This window comes from Babylonia areolata, chromosome 12, assembly GCF_041734735.1.
Source record: "Babylonia areolata isolate BAREFJ2019XMU chromosome 12, ASM4173473v1, whole genome shotgun sequence".
NCBI lineage: Eukaryota > Metazoa > Mollusca > Gastropoda > Neogastropoda > Buccinidae > Babylonia > Babylonia areolata.
In genome coordinates, this window is record NC_134887.1 from 19,772,124 (window position 1) to 19,796,215 (window position 24,092).

The 24,092-nt window shown below is 37.6% G+C and overlaps 1 protein-coding gene across 1 annotated transcript; it reads left to right on the forward strand.

Moving 5' to 3' along the window:
* The first annotated feature begins 474 nt into the window (after positions 1 to 474).
* On the forward strand, positions 475 to 17,706 carry LOC143288430 (TLC domain-containing protein 2-like). The gene is made up of 4 exons (XM_076596907.1): positions 475 to 728; positions 11,140 to 11,222; positions 11,964 to 12,046; positions 16,297 to 17,706. Exons 1-4 carry the CDS (start codon positions 478 to 480, stop codon positions 16,768 to 16,770), a joined length of 891 nt encoding a protein of 296 aa, XP_076453022.1. The 5' UTR covers positions 475 to 477; the 3' UTR covers positions 16,771 to 17,706.
* The last annotated feature ends 6,386 nt before the right edge of the window (positions 17,707 to 24,092 follow it).

A 24,092-nucleotide genomic window follows, 5' to 3' on the forward strand; every position in this document is an offset into this window, starting at 1 on the left:
TTTTTTTGTTTTTGTTTTTTTTTCATTCGTTTATTTAACCTACTTTTATGAAACAATATGTAAGATCATATGAAAACATACCCGCCCCATAAAACCGTTTGCAAATATGATGAACAGGCTGAAGTAAAAAACTTATTTTAGTTGAATAAATTGGAGATTGTGTGCACTACACGGGCACCCACTACCCCTGTCACAATAATCCCGGCGTTTTTGTCCGCATGTTCGCGCACGCACGAACCATGTGCGTTTTAATCTACGTATGTCTGAATGGAATCAGAGAGTAATACGGAGAGAGAAAACGAGAGAGATCTCGATCAAAGAGAAGTCATATCTGTCAAAGGGGCCACAAGAAAATCGAACGATATTGTTTTCTTCGTGTGCTAGGCAACTCTGTTTTCAATGCAGGAAGCGACTGAACCACGTGACCACCCAGTTCGTCTGCCGGCTCGACAGTGAGGAAGAGCCCAACTTTTAACAATGGAAGTTGTGAACGAGACACTTTCTTCAAAAATGATCCACAAAGACGACAGTGTCAGAGGACCTGATAATTTCGATTGTTCGTACGGCATTTACGGCGTGTTTGCCATCGTCGTTCTCTTCCAGACTGTGAACTTGATCATCAAACTGGTGGGACCTCCAAAATCACTGCGTGCTGATGAATGGAAGTGGCGAAATCTTACGATTTCCTGGCTGCACGCTCTCTTCAGTGTGAGTTTGAGTATGGCAAGGTATGTTTTATTTCTTCGTGTTTTCTTTTTATTAGATTAAAAACACGTTTGTTCACGTTGATTTCATTCATCTCTTTCCATTACATGTATGCGTGGGTTCATTGCCTGACCTGATTTTCATTGAACTTCAGCTGTTTCAAGTTTTCGCGTTACACATTGCAAATATCACACTATTTATAGCTGTTTGCACAGTTCATCAGCGAACTGCCGGCATTTGGCTTTCTGATTGAGCAAACACGTCTTTTAAACGAAACTGTTGACTATTTATATCGAGACTCAGTTTTATCTGGCCGCTCAGATGGTGGTGACAAAATCTTCATAGTAAACACTAAAAAAGTCTAAAGTTCAGCAGACCACATTGGGATCAGACTCAACATAGTCAGAACCACGCCCATATTTTAGATTCCATGCCAAGTAATGAAAGATATTTGGCAAAGTATGTTATTTGAGACTAATGACAATGTTGATGCACTTTCCCATTGAATGTGGGTGTGAGAAAACTGTGACTGAATCATGCAATGCCCACATACTGACATAGTGCCAGTCATGTATGCATCTGACATACTGCTGGCTAAGGAGCGAAGCCTTAGATCATCAGGCTGACTGACAGCCAACATAAAGAGCTAGAGCTCTTTCATGACATGGGTGGCACATACCCATACACACATAACACACACACACACACACATACACACACACACACAAACACACACACTCATACAAACATTCTCATACGACCCCCACCCCACCCTCCCACACACTCCCACCCTCCACAAACACACATGCTTACAACTATGTGCGCACACAGACACACACTGACACACACACACACACACACACACACACACACACACACATTTGTTGGCTTTGGTTGAACAGGCCACTGAATCCAACTCACTAGCTCAGAACTCTTTTCTCTCTCTCTCTCTCTCAGTCTCAGTCTCAGTCTCCCAGAGTCTGTCTTGTCTGTCTTTCCCCTGTCTCTTTTTCTTGCTCTGCCTTAGCTTCTCTGTCTCTCTCTGCTTCTTTAGACTCTCTCTCTCTCTCTCTCTCTCTCTCTCTCTCTCTGTGTGTGTGTGTGTGTGTGTGTGTAGTTAATGTGTCAGTCCTAAATAAATCAGACCTGTTCATTCTTCAATCAATCCAAGATATTTTAGGTATATACTGTATACATAAAACAAACTACCTGACAAGCATACTTTGCTGCAACTCAGCTTCCATGAATTTGAAATTATTCACATAGATCTATAGATAGATAAACCTATTCAAAATCTGCAACTGTTATAGTATACTATTAACTGTTATCTTGGACCAACTGTCATAGTGAAGTGGTTACTGCTGCAGACTGACGGCTGGGAGGATGCGGGTTCAATTCCCAGTGGAGGTGGGTGTTTTCAGCCCACAGCTAGCTCCTAATCCTACCCAGAGTAAACTGTGCTGTGGGCTTAAATGGAAAGACTGGGACCACAGAGTAGAGTATCATCCACTTAACAGCGTTTTTGGGAGTGTTGCTTAAATTTCCTGACTAGCTTTGCATGTGTCTGGATCTCTTGGACCTGGTAAACGCTGGAGTATAATTTACTGGAAGCAGTGTACAGTCTTGTCACATAGTGATGGTCCCAAACCTAAAATGGACCTCCATAGCAGCAGTGTCATCCTCCTCCTCCTCCATCATTAGTATTAGAAAAATGTCCCATATTCTGTGGTCTTTCCTGCCCTGCTCTCATGATGACCTCAGTTTTAATTCCCCTCCACTTCCATGCTTGGGGTGAATCCTGTTAATTTCTTATGTGTCGGCAGATTCATGGGGGTTGTTGTGGGAGTGATGTGTTGGTGGTCTCCACTCGGGAGGGGGTGTAATGCTTAATCAATCTGGCTCCATGACTATGCCATTATTATCATCAGTACTACAGTAGGGAGCATAGTAGATGGTGTCCTGAGTACATGTATACAATTACAATACATGCGTGTATAAAATCAGAGTCGGGCACTATTGTACACGACTGAACTGAAGTGACTCAGCAAAAGTGCAGGGTCTCCTCTGGTGTATGGAATATTGGTGGTCTTACTTTGCCTGTAAACTGCCAATTCTGGGACTACAGCGGATGAATAGGTCTAGGTATGGCTGTATATGGGAGACTCAGAAAATGAACGGTGTAGAAGTAATGCCATTGAAACAGTGCAGACGATGGGGCAGCAAAAAAAAAAAAAAAGAAGAAGCAAAAAAAGATCTTGGTAATAACTTGTCAAGTGCTAGTCATGACATGTACTAGATTAAAATCATCGTGAAAGCTTAATGATCCTAAGGTTAAAGGCCCCGTAACCTTTTATGACCACAATGGTATTAGATTTATAATCATATTCATTAATTCACTGTGTCTAGTTCTCGGCATAAGAAGGTGGGGCCCAAACCTCACTGCTGATCTTACTGATGCCATAGAAGTTTAGGCAAGTTATTGCTGATTTTGAAAGATCAGGTTATAAATTTGTGCCACAGGGACTATAGTATATTAAAAAAAATTTTGAATTATCAGAACATTATTACCATTGACCAGTTATAATGTTATTTGTCATATTCTCTCTTTGTGACTTCCTTTAGAAAGTTGATGTGGCCATCATTTAAAACATTAAACAGTACATTTTCACAGGTATGAAACAAAACAAAACCAGATATTATTTGAAAATTTGGTATTTTTATTTGGCTGAGATTTCAGAACAACCCAGTGATCTGTAATTTGCAACAGCTGCAAAGGTGTACAAAATGTTTGTACATTAAGTTGACTATAAAGATAAAAGAGAGAAAAGTTGACTAAACAAAAAAAAAGTAACCAAATTTTGACATATAGTGTGTTTTTCAGGTTTGATTTGGTAAACTGATACTTAGTTAAGTAGGATAGAATGTAAATTGTGTTGAACAAATTGTGGATTTTCTGTTTGCTTGTGTTTTTGTTGTTGTTGTTGTGTGTGTGTGTGTGTGTGTGTGTGTGTGTGTGTGTGTGTTTGTTTTGTTATTTTGGGTGATGTGGGGATGGGTTAAAAAAAACCCAACAAAACAAAACAAAAACAAAAAAATATCAAAGCAGTTTTTACCCTCAGCTTTGATATAATCAATCTTTCTCCTTTCTCTCTGTCTCTTTCTGTGTCTCTGCCTGTCTGTCTCTTTCTCTCTATTAATATTAGTCTGTAATCTATTGTTTTAAGCATTCTCTTTCACAAATTTCAAATTAGAAACAGCAAAGTATGTGAATTTTTTCTTCTTCTAGATTTATGATTGGAATGTAGACCTCCACTGCATTGTCATTTTATACAGTACAAACCTGGTCTAAACTGAGACTGTGTGAACTGCCCTTTTGTATCATATGTCCAAAAGACAGAATTGAACTTTTTATTGACTTGACACACACAGGAATCAATTTGGAAACAGCTCATCCCAGAAGTGTTATAGACAGCCATTTATGTTTAAATCTGCATTGTTTTTAGCCAGTGAGAACAAAAGAATTGTAGTTAAACTATCCCTTTTTGTGCAAAGCTTGAAAAATAAGGCAGACTGTGTCAATGTGATTTCATATTTGACATAATAGCAGAATTGTGGGTAATTTCGTTTATTTCATCACTCCGTTGTGTGGACGTGTGGCCTGACTATTGAGGCCTGAATCTCTTTTGGTTTAGTCTCTTTCTTTCACCCTTGATTCTCTTGTTTGCTGCCCTTCACTCCCTCTCTTCCTTTCAGTTCAGTTCACCAGGTCCTGTCATATTTCCTTCCTTTCCTTTTCATTCTTTTAAAAAAAAATTTTAAAGATAAAATATTGGAGAAGAAAAAAAAGAGAAAAAAAGCTGCCTTGAACTTGATGAAGAGAATGAGTTATTAATACTATTTAGAAAACTTTACAAATGAAACAGGGAGGGGGTAAGGAGAATTTAAGTGAACATGTGCATCAGAGCATGACAATGACAGCAGTGACAAGCATTATTTGCCTGGTGTGGGATTGCTTATTATTACGTTTGTCTTGACAACAGGCATACATTATTATATGATTATATGATATGTTGTACAGTACTTAGAAAGAATTTAAGCACAAATGTTATTCCATGAGCACAAAGTGATTTGTTTTAAAACAATCAACATCAACTGATCAAGAAATAAAATGAATACTTTTTTTTTTTTTAATTTGTCTGCACAATTTCAACAGCATTGCCTCCTAGCTTTGCCATTACCTCCTAGCTTTGCACAGTCAGAATCCCAAGTCATAAGCAGAGCTCAACACTGCTTGTTCTATTCCAGTAAAATATACTAAAAATGTTTATTTGTGACTCAGTTTAAAAAAATCATCAATGCAGTAGATTAGAAATTAATAACATTCTGTTAACATGCATTAATGATTTTTTAAGTATGTAACATATTTACATGTTTTCCTACACACACACACACACACACACACACACACACACACACACACACACACACACACACACACACTGTATATGTATATATATTATATATATATATGATATTACAACATTTTTACGGTACTCATGAAATCATAACTTAGTGAATACATCATGAATACATGGTTATGGTATGATCACTATAAAGTATAATGTGTGTATGTTGTGTTGAATGATTAATAATAATATTCTGCACTGAAATCTAAATTTAAGAAATTGTGTTGTAACTGTTCAATCTCAGTTGTGGCGACACTGGTCAATAAAACTTAAATCTAAAACTAAAAGGATGGACATGGAGGTGAGCAGATTGCTGAAATTGCACTTTCCACACTCACTTGGAGTTTGGCAGAATCAGTCAGCCTTAGGTGTTGGACTTTGAAAAGTTCTTCTAATTCAATGGTCACCACAGATCCTGGTTCGAGGGCCTGTTTTGGCATGGTAATAATGTGGAACACTCTTTACTCAGATTTTCCTCACTCCACCCAGGTGTGAATGTTACCTGACTTAAGTTTGGGAAGGTTAAACAGTGGAAAGAGAAGATTGGGCCCCGCCTTCCTGTGCCAAGCCCTTGACACAGTATGAATTCACTGCCCTGATGAAAAGGCTGTGGGACCTTTACCATTTTTTGATCTAATCCCTTCAATGAACTATGAGCATGACTCAAACTTTGTTTTGTTTATTAAGTTGACTGTGTGTGTGTGTGTGTGTGTGTGTGTGTGTGTGTGTGAGCTGTGTCTCTGTGTCAGTCACCCTGTGTCTGTGTTTGTATTCAACTGTATGATGTGTGTGTGTGTGTGTGTTTGAAGTCAAAATGATCTTTACTGAGAGTAAAAGAATAAGCTTATACAGTTTTTTTACATCCTGCCCTCAGAAGAAAAAAAAAGAGAAGAAAATACAAAAAATAAAAAAGGAACAAATGGGGGAAGTGGGGGCCAGGAAAGGATAATATAGAAATAGACAAAATACAGTATTATAGAAATAAACAATTACAAGGAACACACAAGAAATTCTATCAAAACAACAACAACAACAAAAAACAAACAAAAAACAACAACAACCAACAACAACAACAATATGAGCATAAGTTATTAAATAGCAATTAATACATGTGTGCGTGTGTGTGTGTGTGTGTGTGTTACTGTGCATCATACCATGTATCATGTGTGAATGCAATGTGGGTGTGTCCGTGCCAGCCTATCACATGTGTATGAATCATGTGTATTTGTGTATGTGTGCATTGTGTGTGTGTGTGTGTGTGTGTGTACATGTGCATGTGCATGTGTGTACTGTGCATCACACTGTGTATCATTTGTGAATTTACAATGTGGGTGTTTCCATGCCAGTCTGTCACATGTGTATGGTCTATAGATTGTGTATTTGTGTGTGTGTGCGCATCATGTGTGTGTGTGTGTGTGCGTGTGTGTGTGTGTGTGTGTATGATATGTGTGTGTGTGTTTGAATTTGACCGATTTGTGCACAAAACATAGAGTTTGATGAATATTTGTCTTAGTTTTCTGTCTGTGTTGTGAGATGTTAGATCAGTTTATTAGTTGATAAGTGAAACATGCATTCAATGATTTATTCTATAGTGGGTATACTGAAACAACTTCAGATCACTCAATTAGTTAATATCAGTTGATTTGGGCGTTAACTGTTATTAGTTGGCTAAATTGAATGAAGTGGGGTGTGGTGAAGCTTTTATTGTTTTGATATGACAGCTTTGACTTGACAGTTGTTTGACCCTTATGATCACTGTCTCTACAGTATCACTGTAAGTGCTTGCTGACATCAGGCAGGTCAGGAAATTATGCTTAAGGGCTTTTCTTCAGTGGTTTCCCCTCTCACACAAGCTAAATACGTAGATCTCTCAAACCTTGAACAGATGACAGACTCTCAGGACAAAAAATGATAGTTTGAAATGGTTTAATTGTAATATATGTGTGTGTGTGTATATATATATATATATATATATATATATATATATATATATTGATAAAAATTATTGTATATTCTAATCAAGGATCATATAGCACTCATTGCAAAAACAAAGAAAGAAACAAAAACAAAACAAAAAACAAACAAATGTTCATCCTTTAAACTTAAAGTTTCAATTTAAATCTTCATTACGAAAATTTGAAAAACCTGAGCCATTTGACTTCTCAATCCAGGCCACAATCTCAGTCATGTCTGCCACAAAAACCACAGAAGTGAAAGTTTATTCAACATAAGATTTTAAATGATTGTTGTTAATATTAATTTCTTTGTGCTTTCTTTTGTCTTTTTCATTTTTTCTTACAAATTTTAAACTCTGTCTGCAACCCCCCCCCACAAAAAACAAAAGTGAACGTTCATTTAACATTATAAGATTTTTAATGATTATTGATATTTGTAGTCTATCTTTTTTTCTTTCTCTGTTTTCTGTTTGTTTGTTTTTTGTTGTTGTTTTTTTTACAGTTCTTAAAGTCTACTATAGTAGAACTTGAAACTTCCCTTGTGAGGTCCTCTTTTGTTTTTTTTGTACTGTTTCTTTTATCTGCCAGCCATAGACAGTTGAATCTGCTATCACACTACACACACACACACACACACACACACACACACACACACACATCTATATATTATTATTATATATATCCATATCTGTAGATATAGATCTGTCTGTCTATCTACATAACTATCTATAGCTATTGAGTATCCTGCAGATCTTGACCTGCTTGACTCATTCCTTTGGATTCCACTGATGATCACATACAGTGCAAAATGTGACCAGATGTGACATGGTCTTTACCAAGTTTAGAACTTGGTATATTATATATATATATATATATATATATATATATATATATATATATATATATATATATATATATATATATATATATATATATATATGACCATTCATGATTCATTCATGACCAGTGTGTAAACTTACTTATTTTTTTTAAACAAGTTGTTTTCTAAATTGTGAACAGGTAAACAGAACAAAATTTCATTTACACAAATACCAGGATATTCAGTTAATTCATAAGCTTAATTACCATCAATGCTTTGTTTCCACCCAGCCTCAGCATAAAAAGAAGAAAAAATGCATTAAAAAAAAGAAGAAGAAAAAATGGAGTGATAGAGAGACTTAGAGAGTGTTTGTGACTGTGTATGATATATATTGTGCTTTATCAGCAGTATATGGGGTTGTGGAGCTGAGTCATGAGAACATTGTCCTATAGATCTGTCTATCCTATAGGATTTTTTTTTCACTGTAAATAGTGGCCTGTTTTAGATGTAAGTTTCTGTATCTCATATATATTCTAAATACAGGCATTGTTCGATTTGTATTGATTTTTGGAATGATTTATATAGTTTATATATATGATAAATTGTGTAATGAAAAAAATTAATTGCAAACTATTTTTGTGGGTTTTAAAAAATTTTTTTTATTGTTATTGTTTTGTTTTTTTTTGTTTTTTTTTCCATATCAGTATAAGAGTATTGACAGTAATCTTATACTATGTTGATGCAACAGCTGTTGCTTGAAACATGCTGACAAAGTCAGAGAGTTCTTTAGATTGGCAGGGGTGAAAGATAATAGGTTGGTAGGTATACATGTCAGCTGCTGTATAAACCCATTGAAAAAGTATTCGAAAAAATCTGTGTTGCCCCTTTTTGCATGCTGTTTCAATCAATCATGACATTACTTATGACATTATGTTTTATATTGTTAATAGCTCAGCTGACTGCAAACCGACCATTTCAGGACATTCCAACATTACTTGTCACAGATATCCCATACATAGCTAAGTGTGTCTGGTTATGTTTAAGTCCCAGCTCCTGTAGTCCATTGGAAGCTGTTGGTGTTAGGTTGCCATGAGGCCACAACCCAGAGGAGATCCTGCGCTGCTGTTGAACCACTTTTGGTGGTGGTCTGCGATGCCTTTTCTGAGTCAATTTGGCTGCCACCTGCTGTTTAGCCCCATCTGAATGACTAGAATCATTTCATTTAGCCAGAGCCAGACTCACTCTCTCTCTCTGTCTCTCTGTGTCTGTCTGTCTCTCTTCTCTCTCTCTGTCAAAGTTTTCAGGTTTCAAATTAAGTTTTGTAGAAACAGTGATCCGAGACAAAATTATGAAAATATGTTGTGCTGTAATTTGTATAAATTTGGAATATTCATTTCTGACAGTGATGCTTGAATAGTTCTCTCAAGTCTCATGCCCAACCTACATTTCTTCATTCTTCTTTTTTGACTAACTTGTGCATGTGTAAACAAAGTGAGTCTATGTTTTAACCAAGCGTTCGGTTGTCTGTTTGTGTGTGTGTAGAAGGTTGGTTGTTTTTGAAGATGATATGACCTTGTGTTTCTTGTTCATAATTAAAAGGAAAGAAACACAAATTCTGAACAGAACACTTACAGTGATACTAAATACACCATCGACGTGTTTACTGCATGTAAATATTCGAAAGTGGACACTGAATTAACTGGAATGAACATAAAAGACGGGTGCAATAGCCAAATGGTTAAAGTGTTGGACTTTCAATCTGAGGGTCCCAGGTTCAAATCTCGGTGGCACCTGGTGGGTAAAGGATGGAGATTTTTCCGATCTCCCAGGTCAACATATGTGCAGACCTGCCAGTGCCTGAACCCCCTTCATGTGTATACACACGCAGAATATCAAATACGCACGTTAAAGATCCAGTAATCCATGTCAGCGTTTGGTGGGTTATGGAAACAAGAACATAACCAGCATGCACACCCCTGAAAACCTACGCCTACATGGCGGGTAAATAAACAAAACGGTTATACACGTAAAATGTTCAATATTACATGTTTGTCTTAGTGTGTATGTGTGCGTGCCTGAAATCTGATTGAATGACCCAGCAAACGAATGATGAGCGCTCAGTGGCAGCCATCAGTTGGCTCTACTCAAGAAGGCAGCCTGTTGAGTAAATAACCCTGTGTTTGTAGTGTTTGTAAAATGCTTAGAGCTTAGTCTCCAACTGAGGATAGGCGCTATATAAGTACCCTTATCAGTCAATCAAAAGAAAAATTGAATTGATCGTTTCTTTCAGCCCGTTGTAGACTGGTTTGTGCAGATCTAGAGATCTAACTTGTGTTGTGATGTGCTTGAAGGAGATGGCAAGGTCTCCTTTACTGCCGAAATAAAAGAATAATCGAGATATTATAAAACACACAAAAAACATGGTTTAAACAGCATTATTACATCCACTACAAACACATCTATTTATCGCACAAAGAAGAAAACATCAACATGGCTTTAAGTTTTAAATTTAGTCATTTGACATCAGATGTGCTGCAGCCATGGGGATTAGTCTGCTTACATCAGAACTGAAAGTGAGTGTTTTTTCTATTCTTTAATTTTTTTTTTCTCCCAAGCTTAGCTTATTATAATATGTATATATATATATATATCATATTTAATACAGAACACTTTTCAATGATTTTTTAAATCTCTTTTTTTTTCCTCATGATTCCGTTAATGGATAAAGTGTGAAGCACAAGTGAGCCTTGAAGGCTTTGCCTCTTGTTCCTTCATTGTGTTGTGTTTGTTTTGGTACCACTGGTTTGGTACCATTTTAGGTTTGAGATTTAATGTCTTTCTCACGGTTTGTGGTTTTACTTCCAGCATGTTATATATATATATATATATATATATATATATATATATATTAATTAATGTAGGAATCATTTCATGTGTGTGTTTATTTTGATACCACTCTAGGAAGGCACTGTTTAGAATTTATTGCCATTCTCATTTTACTTCCAGTTCCAGCGTATTCATATTAATGAGTGTAGGAATAATTTCATGGGTGTGTGTTTTGGTACCACTCAGGTAAGTCACCGATAAGATTTATTTATTGTCTGTCTTTACTTCCAGCATTTTATATATGAATGAATGAATGAATATATTTTTACAAAGTGAGTAAAGAGTACTATTGTGGTGTTTGTTGCAGTCTAGTCCTGCAGACGGAATTGCTATGGGACCTACGGCATTACAAGTCCAATTTGATCCTCTTTCTGCTCACCTTCTCAACAGGTTCAACATCTCCTGATCTATCTGCCTGTTCTCTTTCCATAGAGATTTGTGTATTTTCAGTGTGTCTTGCATCTAGAACTTTGTGCGTGTTTTTTGGATAAATTTGAATAACTTCATTAGGACTAAGTTTTTAATCTTGAGTGGTTTGATGAAAAAAAAAGGATAAAACTTTGGAAATAGAATGTATGAAGGTGTGTGTGTGTGTGTGCGCGCGCGTGCACACATGCATGCCAGCATGTATTTTTATATACATGTGTGTGTTTGTGTGTGTGAGGTAATGTCTGTTCACAATGATGATACGGGACTTTTTTTCTTTTTTTCTTCTTCTTCTTCTTCTTTTTTCTTAGGAAAAAAAAAGATTCTTGGCAAAGGAATAACCATCAAATTCATTATTGGTACTTAACCAAGGAAAATATATCCAAAAAGAATAATGATTTACATCATCTCCTCTTTTGACTCCTCTGTATTCCACCTTTTTAGTATACACTTATTGCTAATTTATTTATGTTTTTTGTTTGTCTTGTTTAATTTTTGTCAGAAATCTGTTTTGTAATTCAAGTCTGTCTGATTACCAGCTAACTTACAGCTGTTTTCTTCATGTGTTTGTCAGAATGATATATTTAGTTTACTGTTGGCACTGAGCCATTTTGTGTGTATTTTACTTTCTTCATCACTGGTAAATAATGTGAATTTCAGTTGATTTGCTTCTTTAGATTAATGGAACTGAATGCTTTTGTGCAGGCTACTTCCTGTATGACTTCCTGGACATTATTTTCAATGGCATGATGTTCGCCATGTGGGAAGTGCAGCTTCATCATGTGGCGGTAAGTTTTCCTTGTTTAGGTTTCAGTATGAGAAAAATAACCCGCGATGCAATGGACAGAAAAACAAAGTTGTTTGGATACCTTCAACACTGACCTTTCTTTTTCTTCTTTTTTAGATTACTTGATTATTTCTGGTTTGTTTCTTTACTTTTATGTAAATGCATATATTTGGAGGTGCCAGTACAGAGTTGGTTAGGCACTGGACTTCTGATCCAGTGTTCACCAGAGATCAGTGTTCGAGGCCCTGTTTCGGCATGGCGTTCTGTCCTTTGGAAAGGCACTTTACTCCATTTTTCCTCACTCCACCCAGGTGTGACTGGGTACCTGACTTTGGTTGACGAAGGTTAAAATGGTGGAAGGAGAGGATTGGGCCCTGTTTTCCTATGTTGAGCCCTGGACGCAGTGGATAATAATTCACTTCCCAAATGGCTGCAAAAGGCTATGGGATCTTTAACCTTTGAAATTGAATATAAACATATATCTTGATATGTATGTTTGTAGAGCCATCAATTGCTGTCAAAGCATTTCACTTACAGCCATGCATATTGTCAACAATGACTACGGAAACCAGTACATACAGTTCTGTGGGTGAGGTTTGACATTTTCTGTATGCTCTGCATTGACTGGTTCAAACTGATTCGCATGGATGTCATTCTATTACTTATTAATTTGTTTTTGGTTTTTTTGTGTTTTTTTTGGTGGTTACTTTGCAGCCCCACCTACCATGCCATTTCAGTGGCATATGAACCATGCCACTCATCCCCAGAGTTCCCCATGCACACACACACACAACATACACACAGCCACACCCAGGATCATCTGCTGCAGCTGTGAAGCCAGCAGTCCTCAGGGAACTGTCAGTGTTAGGTCACCTTTATAGCATTGTGGGGAAAATGCCTGCAGACGTTGACAAGGCTGAAAATGTTGCCGACAGCCTGTGGCCCCAAAGTGTGGGTGTCTCTGACAGTTGCAGTCGCCGAGTGGTTACTCTATTCAACTTTCAGTCGGATTCTCAGGGTTCATGGTTCGAGTCCTGGTCAGGGTGCAATGTGGGTTGTCGGTGGAGATCTTTCCATCTCCTTGGTCAACAGATTCGGTGTTCAAATCTCCTTGGGGTGGGGAAGGGGGTGGGGAGGAGGGTGGGAGGTTGGGGGGGCTGGGGGGTGGGGGGGGGGGGGGCTCAGGAGGTGGGGTAGGGGGGGTTGGGGTGGGGGATCAGTTTTTCAGGGTTTTTTTTTTTTTTTTTTTAGCAGTGTTGGATACTGCTTTTATTTTTTATCCTGACTTGGTTCGGGGAATGAGATATTTGCAGCTGTGTGTTTGCATCATAAAACCGGTTTCAACAAAATGTTAGAAATGTAAAACAGAATTGATTTCATAGTCCTTACTTGCCAGTACTGAAGTACCTTAGTTTTTATTTGTTTATTTAGATGGGTGCAATAGCTATTTGGTTAAAACATTGGACCTTCAGTCTGAGGGTCCTGGGTTCGAATCTCGGTAACGGCGCCTTGTGGGTAAAGGGTGGAGATTTTTCTGATCTCCAAGGTCAACATATGTGCATATATATATATATATATATATATGTGTGTGTGTGTGTGTGTGTGTGTGTGAATATGAAACACAGTCGGACTGCTGGGATAATTTGGGTCATGACAGATGTTTCCCGGGACTGAAAATTACGCATGTTTGACATACCAGGCAAGTTCAGCAGCTGTTTGAAGTTACAGTGTTAATTATTTTTGGTTATTTTTGCAGCATGATGTTGTTTGTTTTGATTGTGTGTTTTTTATTTACCTTTTTAAATTTATGTGTGCTTATAAGTTTCTTGCATGCATACATGTGTATATATGTGTGTGTGTGAGTGGAGAGAGAGAGAGGGAGAGAGAGCATGTGAACAAGTATGTTTTTGTGTGGATGGTTGGTGTGTGCAGGGTTTAGGTTTGGAGTCAGTCATTGGTCATACATATTTTTTTATGAAATGACCCAACATAAACAATGTTATAGCCAGTTGGTCACTTGAGTTAAGATTTGCTCAGTAAGTTGGTCAGGCCAATAGACATTTTGCAGGTTTCTCTAAATCTTCTGCAAAATAATCACAAACATTCTGCAGTTTCAGACTCAGAAAAGAAAAAGAAAATAGTTACTGTGTTCCTTTTCAGTGTGTCTATGTTTCACAGTTTATATTATTCCCATATATTACAGTATCTGTTTCCTGACATCTGTCTGAAGGCACAGCATCTGCATGGATACCCAGTGCTCATGCACTTGCACATATGGATAACTAACTGCACATGTTGAACAGAACACAATAGTTGATATTGTTGACACAACTCACCAGAATGAACAGTCATTTCTGACAACAACACAAACATGACAAAGTTGTTCCACCCTTGCCTTGAGCTTTCTCTTTTTCTGCCTGGTCCATGAACAGTTCCACAGTGTACTATACATTATTTCTGAATCTGAGTGTAAAAAAAATCTTAAGTTTGAAAGAGAACCAGCATTGACTTGGTCGCCACTTTCAGGTAACCAGTATTAAGGCTGTGAACCCATGGACAACTACTTTCAGTACTTGTTTTTGTTTTGTTTAACAAATCCAGCTTATGTGAGTGGTGTGAACAGGGTTTTAAGGGGTTAGAAAATGTTATCAACTGGACTTGTGCAGCTGTCCTTAAAACGTGTGCAGGAGTCGTTTGTCTGAAACCAGTGCAATTGTTTTGCACTGATCTGATTACTATTTCCAATTCAGAACAGGCTGTTAATTTTGTATCCTGTGATTGGTGTGCCTTTGTTTTGTATGTGCAGGTGAGAAGACTGGATTTGGGAGTGGTTGCATGCTTTAGCCTGTACATGTGTGTGTGTGTGTGTCTGTGTGTGTGTATGAGTGCGTATGTGTGTGTGTGTGTGTGACTGTTGAGTGTTTATGGGCTATTTTCTCTGATCCAGAATACTGTGATGTGCGCACGCATACATGCATACATGCGTGTATTCTCATACAGGATGTTTTTCCTTTGCAGAAGTCAGCAACACAACAACAACAGCAACACACACACACACACACACACACACACACACACACACACACTCTGAATATTTTTAAATGTGCTATTCTATAATTGATTGCGAACAAATGTTACATGGTGTTAATGATCATTTCGGTTTGTATTGGATTTTTGGAGGCTGTCAGATTCTGGGGTAGACATGTCTGCTATGATCTGTTGTCATGTGTACAGTGAACTCTTGTCAATTCTGCAAATGAATTTGTCATTTCTGCAATGAATGTGTGTCGTGTCTGCAGTGAACCCTTGTCATGTCTGTAGTGGACTGTTGTGATGTCTGCAGTTAGTTTCTCAGAGAGGCGTCACTGTGTTCAGACAAATCCATATACGTTACACTACATCTGCTAGGTTGATACCTGACCAGCAGTATAACCCGACGTGCTTTGTCAGACCCTGAGTGCATGTATATATGTTTGTGCACCTATCAGAGTGCATAACTTGTGTACCCGTCAGAGCAGAAATATTCTGCATAATTTTGCGAGAGGACGATACTTACGTTGCCATGGGTTATTTTCGAGTGCGTCAAGGGTATGCTGCACACTGAACCTTGGTTCATCGTCTCATTGAAATGACTACTAGATCTAAATACCCAGTTTCATTTAACAGTCAAACTAGGGAGAAAGGTTGAGACCTGAATCAGACCCAGACCCTCACAGACACACTACTGACAGATAAGCGTCTTAAACCATTCTGCCACATTCCTTCCTCTTGTGTCATCTCTTGTCATGTCTGCAGACAGACACTTGTCTTCAGTGAGCTCTGTTCATGTCTGCAGTAAACTTTTGTCATGTCTGCTACAAACTCTTGTCATGTCTGCAATGAACTCTTGTCATGTCTGTAATGAACTCTCATGTCGGTAATGATCTCTTAGTCATGCCTCTTTATGATGTCTGTAATGATCTCTCGTCATATCTGTAATGAATTTTGTCATGTCTCTTTGGCATGTCTGTAATGAACTCTTGTCATGTCTGCACTGAACTCTTTGTCATGTCTCTGCCATGTCTGTAATTAACTTATGTCTGTAATGAACTCTTTCTCATGTCTCTCAGTGAATTCTTGTCTTTAATGAACTATCTGTCATGTCTGTAATGAACTATTTGACATGTCTGTAATGAACTATTTGACATGTCTGTAATGAACTCATGTCCGCAAATGATAACTACTGTGTCTGTCTCTTCTGGCCCGTTGCAGGTGGGCGGGATGTTCTACTACAACCTGGTGAACTGCGACTGGCTGGCCTTCAACATCATCGCCCTGCTGGTGGAGGTCAACTCCTTCTTCCTGCACCAGCGCAAGCTGCTGCAGATGCTAGGCACGCCCTACACCTGCCGCCTGTACCGCGTCACCATCTTCCTCAACATCACCACCTTCGTCGTCTTCCGCGGCATCCCCCTGGCCGCCATTACTTGGGCCATGACCCAGTGGTACCACACGGTGACCTTGACCTACTACGTGTCCCTCTTCCTGGCCATGCTGGTGATGGTGGTGATGAACCCCATTCTGTTCATGCGGTTGCTGCGCAGTGACTACCTACGTGGGTCATCGTCGGCGCGGCAGCGTGGGAGCTGGAAAGGGGGAGAGAAGGCTGCTGCGGTGAATGGGAACAACAACCACCTGGATAAGAGCAGCAGTAGCGGCACGCCGAACCACGTGAAACAGAGTTGACAATGAAGGTGATTTGTTGTTTTTGTTTTTAACTAATGTTTTAAAAACTTTTTTTTTTTTTTTTTTTTTTTTGAGGGTGGGAGGGTCCTTTTTTTTTCTTATTGTTGTTTGTTCACTTTTTCTTTTTTTTTTCTTGTACTGATTCAGGTGTTATATTTCTTTGTTTCTTGTTTTGGACACACGTGTTACTTTGATTCATTTATTTTTTAGATCACATTCATTATGGATGGGTCAGGTTTATAAATTTGAAAATACATAAAGGAGTAGTGGTTAAGGGATGGGGGAAGACATAATTATTTTTGGATCTTTTCTGCTTGGATCAATTTCGATCAGTTTCTGACTAGCGGTATTGTCTGTCAACAGTCAGATCATGAACTGGCATTGGTGTTCTTTTGCAGTCAGATCATGAACTGGCATTGGTGTTCTTTTGCAGAGTGTAGCTGTTTCTTTGAAGGTTCATCAAGTGTTTGTTTTTAAACTGTACAAAAATGGAAACCCTCTGTATCAGTTACGGCAGGCCGGGGAGGTTGCAAAATCTACCAAGTGCTGCTGTTCGATGATTGCATGGTTAAAGATTTGGTTTTAAATAATGATTGTGTGACAGAACACTTGGTTTAAAATAATGATTATGTGATTGAACATTTGATTTGAAAACAATTAGGTATGCTTTGATTATAAACTACCACTGGTGCAGGCTTTATTAAATGTACCAAGTGCTGCGGTTTAGTGACTAAAAATACAACTGGAATAAAACTAAGACATAGAAATCACCATTATGAAGGAGGAACAGAATAAAGACATAATTTTCTTTCCTGTGAGAGTATATCCCATGTGTAATTCTTAATCAAAATCATTTATTGATTTAATGGCCTGGTGTATATCATATCAAAAGAACCTGTAGTTTTTAGTTAAATCAATATATGGGTTTTTGTGCTTTTTTTTTTTTTAAAGTGTGTCTTTTTAGTCTGTTTATTTAGGTAAGTTGCAGATGATATTTAAACTGTTGTATGAATATGGAGATTTGTTGAACAGTTGTTTAGTAGGTTAGCTCATTTGATTGGCTGATCAGTTAATTGGCTGGCTGAGTTTTAGGTTAAATTGAAGGTTTGAATACCAGGGTTCATGAAAGAATGAAGAGAGTAGGGCGTTTCTGACAGATTGATTGATAATCATAATAAGTTTGATAATCACAAGTTTCAACCCAGTTTTTGTTGACTTGTCAACTCCTGATGACATTTAGGTAAATGGATGTTAGAGAAATTAAGGTCATATTTTTTTTTTTTTTTTTTTTTTTTTTTTTAAACCAGGTAAGTAAAGCTGTGTCTATATTTTCTCCTTTTTTAATTACACAAAAAATATTTTGGTTTAGTTTTAACAGTTTAATTTCCACAGGTAAATATGACTGCTGTGTTGTCAAGCTCAGGACAAGGGGTGGTGGTTTTGTTGGTCTTTTCAGAATTTTTGCCCAGCCATGCTTTCTGTTTGGCTGATAGCTGAAGTGTATATTACTAGGTACTAGGTACTGTTCATTTCTTTCTTGTAAGTTACTTCTGGATATGTCTTTCATCTCTTTCTCTGTCATTGTATGTTTGAGTAAGTATTTATGTATGTCAAATGCAAAGTAACATAATTAGTATTTCTAAGAAAAGAAAAAAAGAAGAAAAGAAGATAGACTAAGTGGTGGCAATTTGGTCAACATCTGATCACAGCCAGCTTGCATGTTATTTTTCGTACCTCATTTACTGGTGATATCACATTTTTAGCGCTTAGATTTTTTGTTGTGGTAATAAACTTGTATTGCGAAAGTCGTAGTTGTAAGAGACACATCAGACTGACACTGCAAAGTGTGTGAAGCTGTATTGAGTCTGTATCTTGAAATGGTTTTGAAATGTATTGCTTTGAGGTTATACTTCACCATAGAGGTGTAAGAAAGCATGTGTTTTGTTCTTATTTTGTACAGTGTATTATATACATGTAAGTACATGACTTGACTATTTTTGTCTGCTTTCTACATTCCTCTATTTCTTTTTTATTAATTTTTTTTTTTTTTTTTTTTTTAGCTGTCTGTAAACGCTGCTCTCTTTGGATTGTTTTTTGTTATTGCTGATGTAATGGACTTTTGTATCATTGTTTTCTATCATCATTATCAGTCTCAGATTGTGTGTTTCTGTATAGTAATTTTCGTTTGCTAATCAATAGTCAGTCATTATTATCTACATCCATATTTGTGTATTGAAAAATGTCTCTTCTGTACCAGATATGTGCTTTCTCTCTCTTTTTTTTTAAGCAGAAACTACATTTTCACGATAAAATTAATGTGTTCGTGAAAGAAAAACAAAAGCTGTAGCAGACTGCTTATGCAAAGTGTAGCCCACAGTTTTCAGACCAAACCACTAACACATTGTGTAGCAGTTGTTTGATTTTTAAACCAAACCACTGACGCAAAGTCTAGCATTTTCCATTTTGCATTCTTTGAAATATTTTTGCCTTCAGCATGAAATCACTGGGGTTTTTGGTTTTGTTTTTATTTTAATCAAAAAAAAAAAAAAAAAAAAAGAAGGAAAAAGCAAAAGAAAAAAGTGCTGTCATAGATCTGTACGAAACAGCAGCCACATGCTCTGTGCTGGTGAATCAGAGAGGGGGAGGAAGAGGAGGGGTGGCTGGGACATAACATGGCTGTTCCCTTGTTCCAAGCTACAGTCACCAGTATGTGTGTCACGGGAAACACAATTCCTCCTCCTCACACCAAGCTGTTTGCATGCACATTCACAATTTTTGTTAATGACTGAAATGCTTGAAACGTCCATACCACATTCGTTGTGCTCTGAAAGTTGTATGTGTCGCTTCAAATGGTAATGGTTGACTGTGTGTGTGTGTCTTTGACCCTACACAGACAAAACAATGATCAGTTAATTGTATAAATGATGCTGTCTTTATTGTTTAAACCTTATGTTTATGTAAGTGTGTTGTTGTTCAACTGCTGATTGACATGTTTTTATTGTGATTGTGAGCAAGACAGGAGTGGTTTTGAGTTAACTACTTAGTCCATCCCCTATTGAGCAGTACACAGAGGTTAAAGATTGCACCACAATCTCCTTATGTTTTTTGTTTCTTTTCTTCCTCATCTACGAAGAGAAACACACATTCTCTTTCTCTTTTTTCATGAAAATTGAAGAACTGCTGTTGTATATTGGGAAACTTTTCTTTTATCAAAGTATTTCAGCCACAGCTTCCAATGAGTTTTCGATATGCTGACCTCATATAACATAATAATGACAGGTGACAGGTATTTTATTGTGCATATTTTTTTTGTCGTTGAAAAAAAACATGAACAACAAAAAAACCATGTTTCTTCCTGCATCCCCAGCTCTTCCACCTCTTCCTTCCATCCTCCCCCCCCCCACCCCCACTACCTTCCCTTGTGATTCATCCTGTCAGCATTTTGCTTTTCTCCACTCTGCATTTTCTGTTGGCAAATGACCATCACTGTGTGTGATTACAAGACTTTCTTAAATTCATCTATGTGTGTTTGTTGAGTTTGAAAAAAAAAAAGAAAAGAAAAAGGAAAAAAGATCATCTCTCTTGCAATAATATTTTACATCCGATGTAAAGGAAAAAAAAAAATGCTATGCTGTTGTGTATCTCAGTTGTTTGAAAATGTTCAGCAGAGAAATGTTAGAAGTATTTTCAGATTGATTGAATGAGCTTGTTACTTTATCAGTGTAAGTGCTTTTAACTATTGATCTTTTTGTTTATTATTATTATTTTTTTTAAACATTGCAGAAGTTGCTACACAGACACACACACACACATACGTAATTTGTAACATTGTGATCACCTATCCAAATGTTGAATACAGTTATGGTGTGGAATGCTGCAGTTTGTTTTATGTTTAGTGACATGAATGGGAAAAAAATGTGTACGCTCAGCTTAGAATTTATATTTTGTTATTATTTTTTTTTTTAGCTGTGTACCAGTGCTAGGAGGAAATTCTGATCATATAAAAAGCTTTCATTATTACGATTAGAATCCACAGTTTCTTTAATCATGTATGATGGAGAGAGTGAGTGGTTTATTTTCAGTCCATTTTCATTCTTGATTGTGTGTTTCATTTCATCATTGAACTTTCTGTTTTCCAGTAATTTTTTTTTCTTGCTATTGACTTTTTTTCTTTTTCTTTTTTGTCTTTTATTGTTTGTTTGTTTTTTTGTCTTCATTCATAATGAAAGGTGTAGTGCTGAAGTCCTCCAATTTCTTCTTTTTTTTCAAGATTTATTGTAATTCAATATTTTGTATTTGTATGTGCCAGTTTCTTCATTTTTTTCAAGATTTATTGTAATTCAATATTTTGTATTTGTATGTGCTCATTTTTCCATGATTCAATGTTTTAATTTGAATATATTTTGTGGTTTATGACATGATTCTGCAGTTGAAATCTGGTGGTAAATGATGTGAAATTCTTTTGCACTTCAAGTTTTCAGCTTGTAAAGCACAAGTGTCAGAGAAGATTGGGAATTACTGCTGTTAAGTGTCTTTTTTCTGGCCTTTAACCAGGACCTAAGTGGGATCCTAATTGCTAACCAATAAGTCGCAGTCTCAAGACTCCCCAACCAAACTCAGTGTCTGATACAAGTGCTTAGTTAAGTCTGCTGTATTTATGCTGTTATGCATGATTTTTTTTCTTTCTTTTTTTTTACAGTCTATGTAAATGCTATCACACACAACAAAGTTATGACAACACTTAACAAGGAGCTTGAAAACACACTTAACCCTCTTCACATACCCACTTTCACTGTAACTTCACTCTTATATTATCAGAACACTTCCCTTGTTGCATATTATTCTGTAGGTAAGTGGCAGCTTTGGAGCTTATTGGATGCATTCAGTTTATTCACGTTTCAGATATTTCCTGCCTATTGAAATCAGGCCTGGGATGCTTTAGTATGTTTGCTTAGCATCGGAATTTCCCCAAATCTGGGTAATTAGCGTATAAATGATAGGAAAATTCTTCTTAAATTTCTTAGCTAACTGAACGCTGTAAAGATGGTTCATGCCTGATGTGCAACCCAGTCTTGGGGTGTGCCTGATGTGCAGCAGCTTCATGTGGGCTGGAAACAGTGGCGTCTTTTTCACTTTGCATACGTGATAAACCACGCCTCAACTGTGATTCTACAGGCCCTGTAATCACTTTGTGGCATTTGTGTTGGCAGAGTGTCCTTTGTTTTGCTTTGATTTGCCACATATGCAGTGTGGTATGGTGCAGGTTTGGAATTGTGGTGTGTTGAACTTGTACTCTTGAAACCGCTTAGTAATTCTGCAAGACGTGCAGTCATGCAGTGGCGTTATGTTTGCATTGGTTTGCTGCAGTTGCTGGCGTTTTCAGATAAGAGGCATTTAAATGTTATCCTTTTTCACACACAAACACACCCTAAACTCTTACTTTGCATTTGAAGTATATTCCTCCAATTGGAAGCAGATGGTTTGCTTCTGCTCCCTCGCTCCCCCCCCCCACCCCCTCCGCCACCCACCCCCCGCTATCTTTCTTAACAGTGATCCATTCAGTTGTATGGATATGGCAGGAAATATTATTCTTCAAGAGTAGTTTTAATTTATTGTGTTATTTTTTCATTTGATAGCAGTCATTTTAGATTTTGTTAGTTAAAAGTGGTCTTGAAAAAAACTAAACAAAAAACAAAACAAACAAAAAACGTACAGATTTTCGCATGCACGTACACACTCATGCACAAACACACCACTACTACTGCAAACACATCTAATACACACAGTGTTTTTTCTGTCTCTCCTGAGTTACAGATCCTCTCATGATTATGCTGTGAATACTTTCATACTTACTTTGGGATAACTGATACCAGTTTTTCTGCTTGTATGCATGTTTACATAATGTATACTTCAGATCTGTCAATGTTGTTATTCTGTTTTGTGGACTGTCGACATACATATGTGCAAACTTGGCATACTTCTAATTGATTCATGCCTCTGAAACTGTGAAAGTTACATATTTTTGGATATGTGCATACCAGATTTTTTTTATTATAAATTTATGGATAAGTATATATTTATATGCATGTTTACTTGTTAATATATCAAATTTTCACATCTATGGATATATCTGCACCAGATTATCATATTTGCAGATATATACAAATGGAAGTTAAATGATATTTTTAGATAAATCTGCACCAGATGATTATATTTGTGATTGAATCTTCTCAGAAGTATCAGTAGATTTGGAGTGAGTTGCCAAACTATATTTTTCTGCTCCGCCTTCTGGCGTTTTTCCACTTGGTGCTCAAATCCTAAGTCCCTTGCGCACAGCCACACCTGGGCCGGTTCTGTCACAAGTCATCGCACCATGCCAACTGTCCACAGAGACCTCTTAGTGTCAGGGCACTGCTGGTTATCACAAGGCCACACACCAGAGGAGACCCTGCGCTGCCCGCAGAAGAGTCAGTTTAGTGGTGTTAAGAGGCACGTAGTGCTGGCTCGATGTATATGAGATACCACCTACCCATTCATTCATGCAAGACCTGAACCACATCGCTGAAGTGCTGGCTTAATGTATGTGACATACCCACCCACTTGATCATTTGTAGAAGTCCTTAACCGAATAACGTACTACCCACTCGATCATTCATAGAAGTCCTGAACCGAATCATGAATGATGGATACATCAGTGAATCCAGGAGATGGGAACACATCGTTAAGGGAGAATGGAGCCACAGAATCCTGGGTGAAAAAAAAAAGGGGGGGGTGAAAGGAAGCCGTGGGTTGCTGGAGCACGATGACTGCTCTCATGGCCCAGCGGTTGTAGTTGGAAGGAATGCAGAGCAATAAGTTCCGACCGTAACCAATGAACTGCAGGAGCTGCCGGACTGGTGACAGGGTTCATCACCAAACCGTCTTAGGGGCTCCACTCCAGATTTTTGGGGTTTACTCCTTTAGCTTTTTACCTTTTTCAAGTCTATCCACGAGGCAATGGGGCCATTTTGCCACCTACTCAGCCTTCCCAGCCCCCCCCCCAACCCCCCTCCCAGTAATAAGAGTGACAACAACAATTGTTTGGCCTCAGAACCAGACTGAGCAAGTGCCTTCTGTGGACAGATTTCCACTGTATCCCTCCAACAACAGTGCCCCTTCATCTGCTGATGAAGTTAATGCAGTTGGTTTGTTTGTTTTTTTTCCACAAGGGAAGAAAATCGTTTCTGGATGTGATTTTTACAAAGCAGAGTTTGGTATGTCAAAAACAGTTGTTTTTTTTTTTCTTCTTTTAACACTGATACGAAATTGAATTTTGATTCATT

Excerpts from the sequence above, each read along its gene's own strand:
- LOC143288430 (XM_076596907.1), top strand. The coding sequence starts at position 478 with ATGGAAGTTGTGAACGAGACACTTTCTTCAAAAATGATCCACAAAGAC. Across the intron at positions 729-11,139 it reads GTGAGTTTGAGTATGGCAAG|TCTAGTCCTGCAGACGGAAT; the intron begins GTATGTTTTATT and ends TGTTTGTTGCAG. Across the intron at positions 11,223-11,963 it reads TCTGCTCACCTTCTCAACAG|GCTACTTCCTGTATGACTTC; the intron begins GTTCAACATCTC and ends GCTTTTGTGCAG.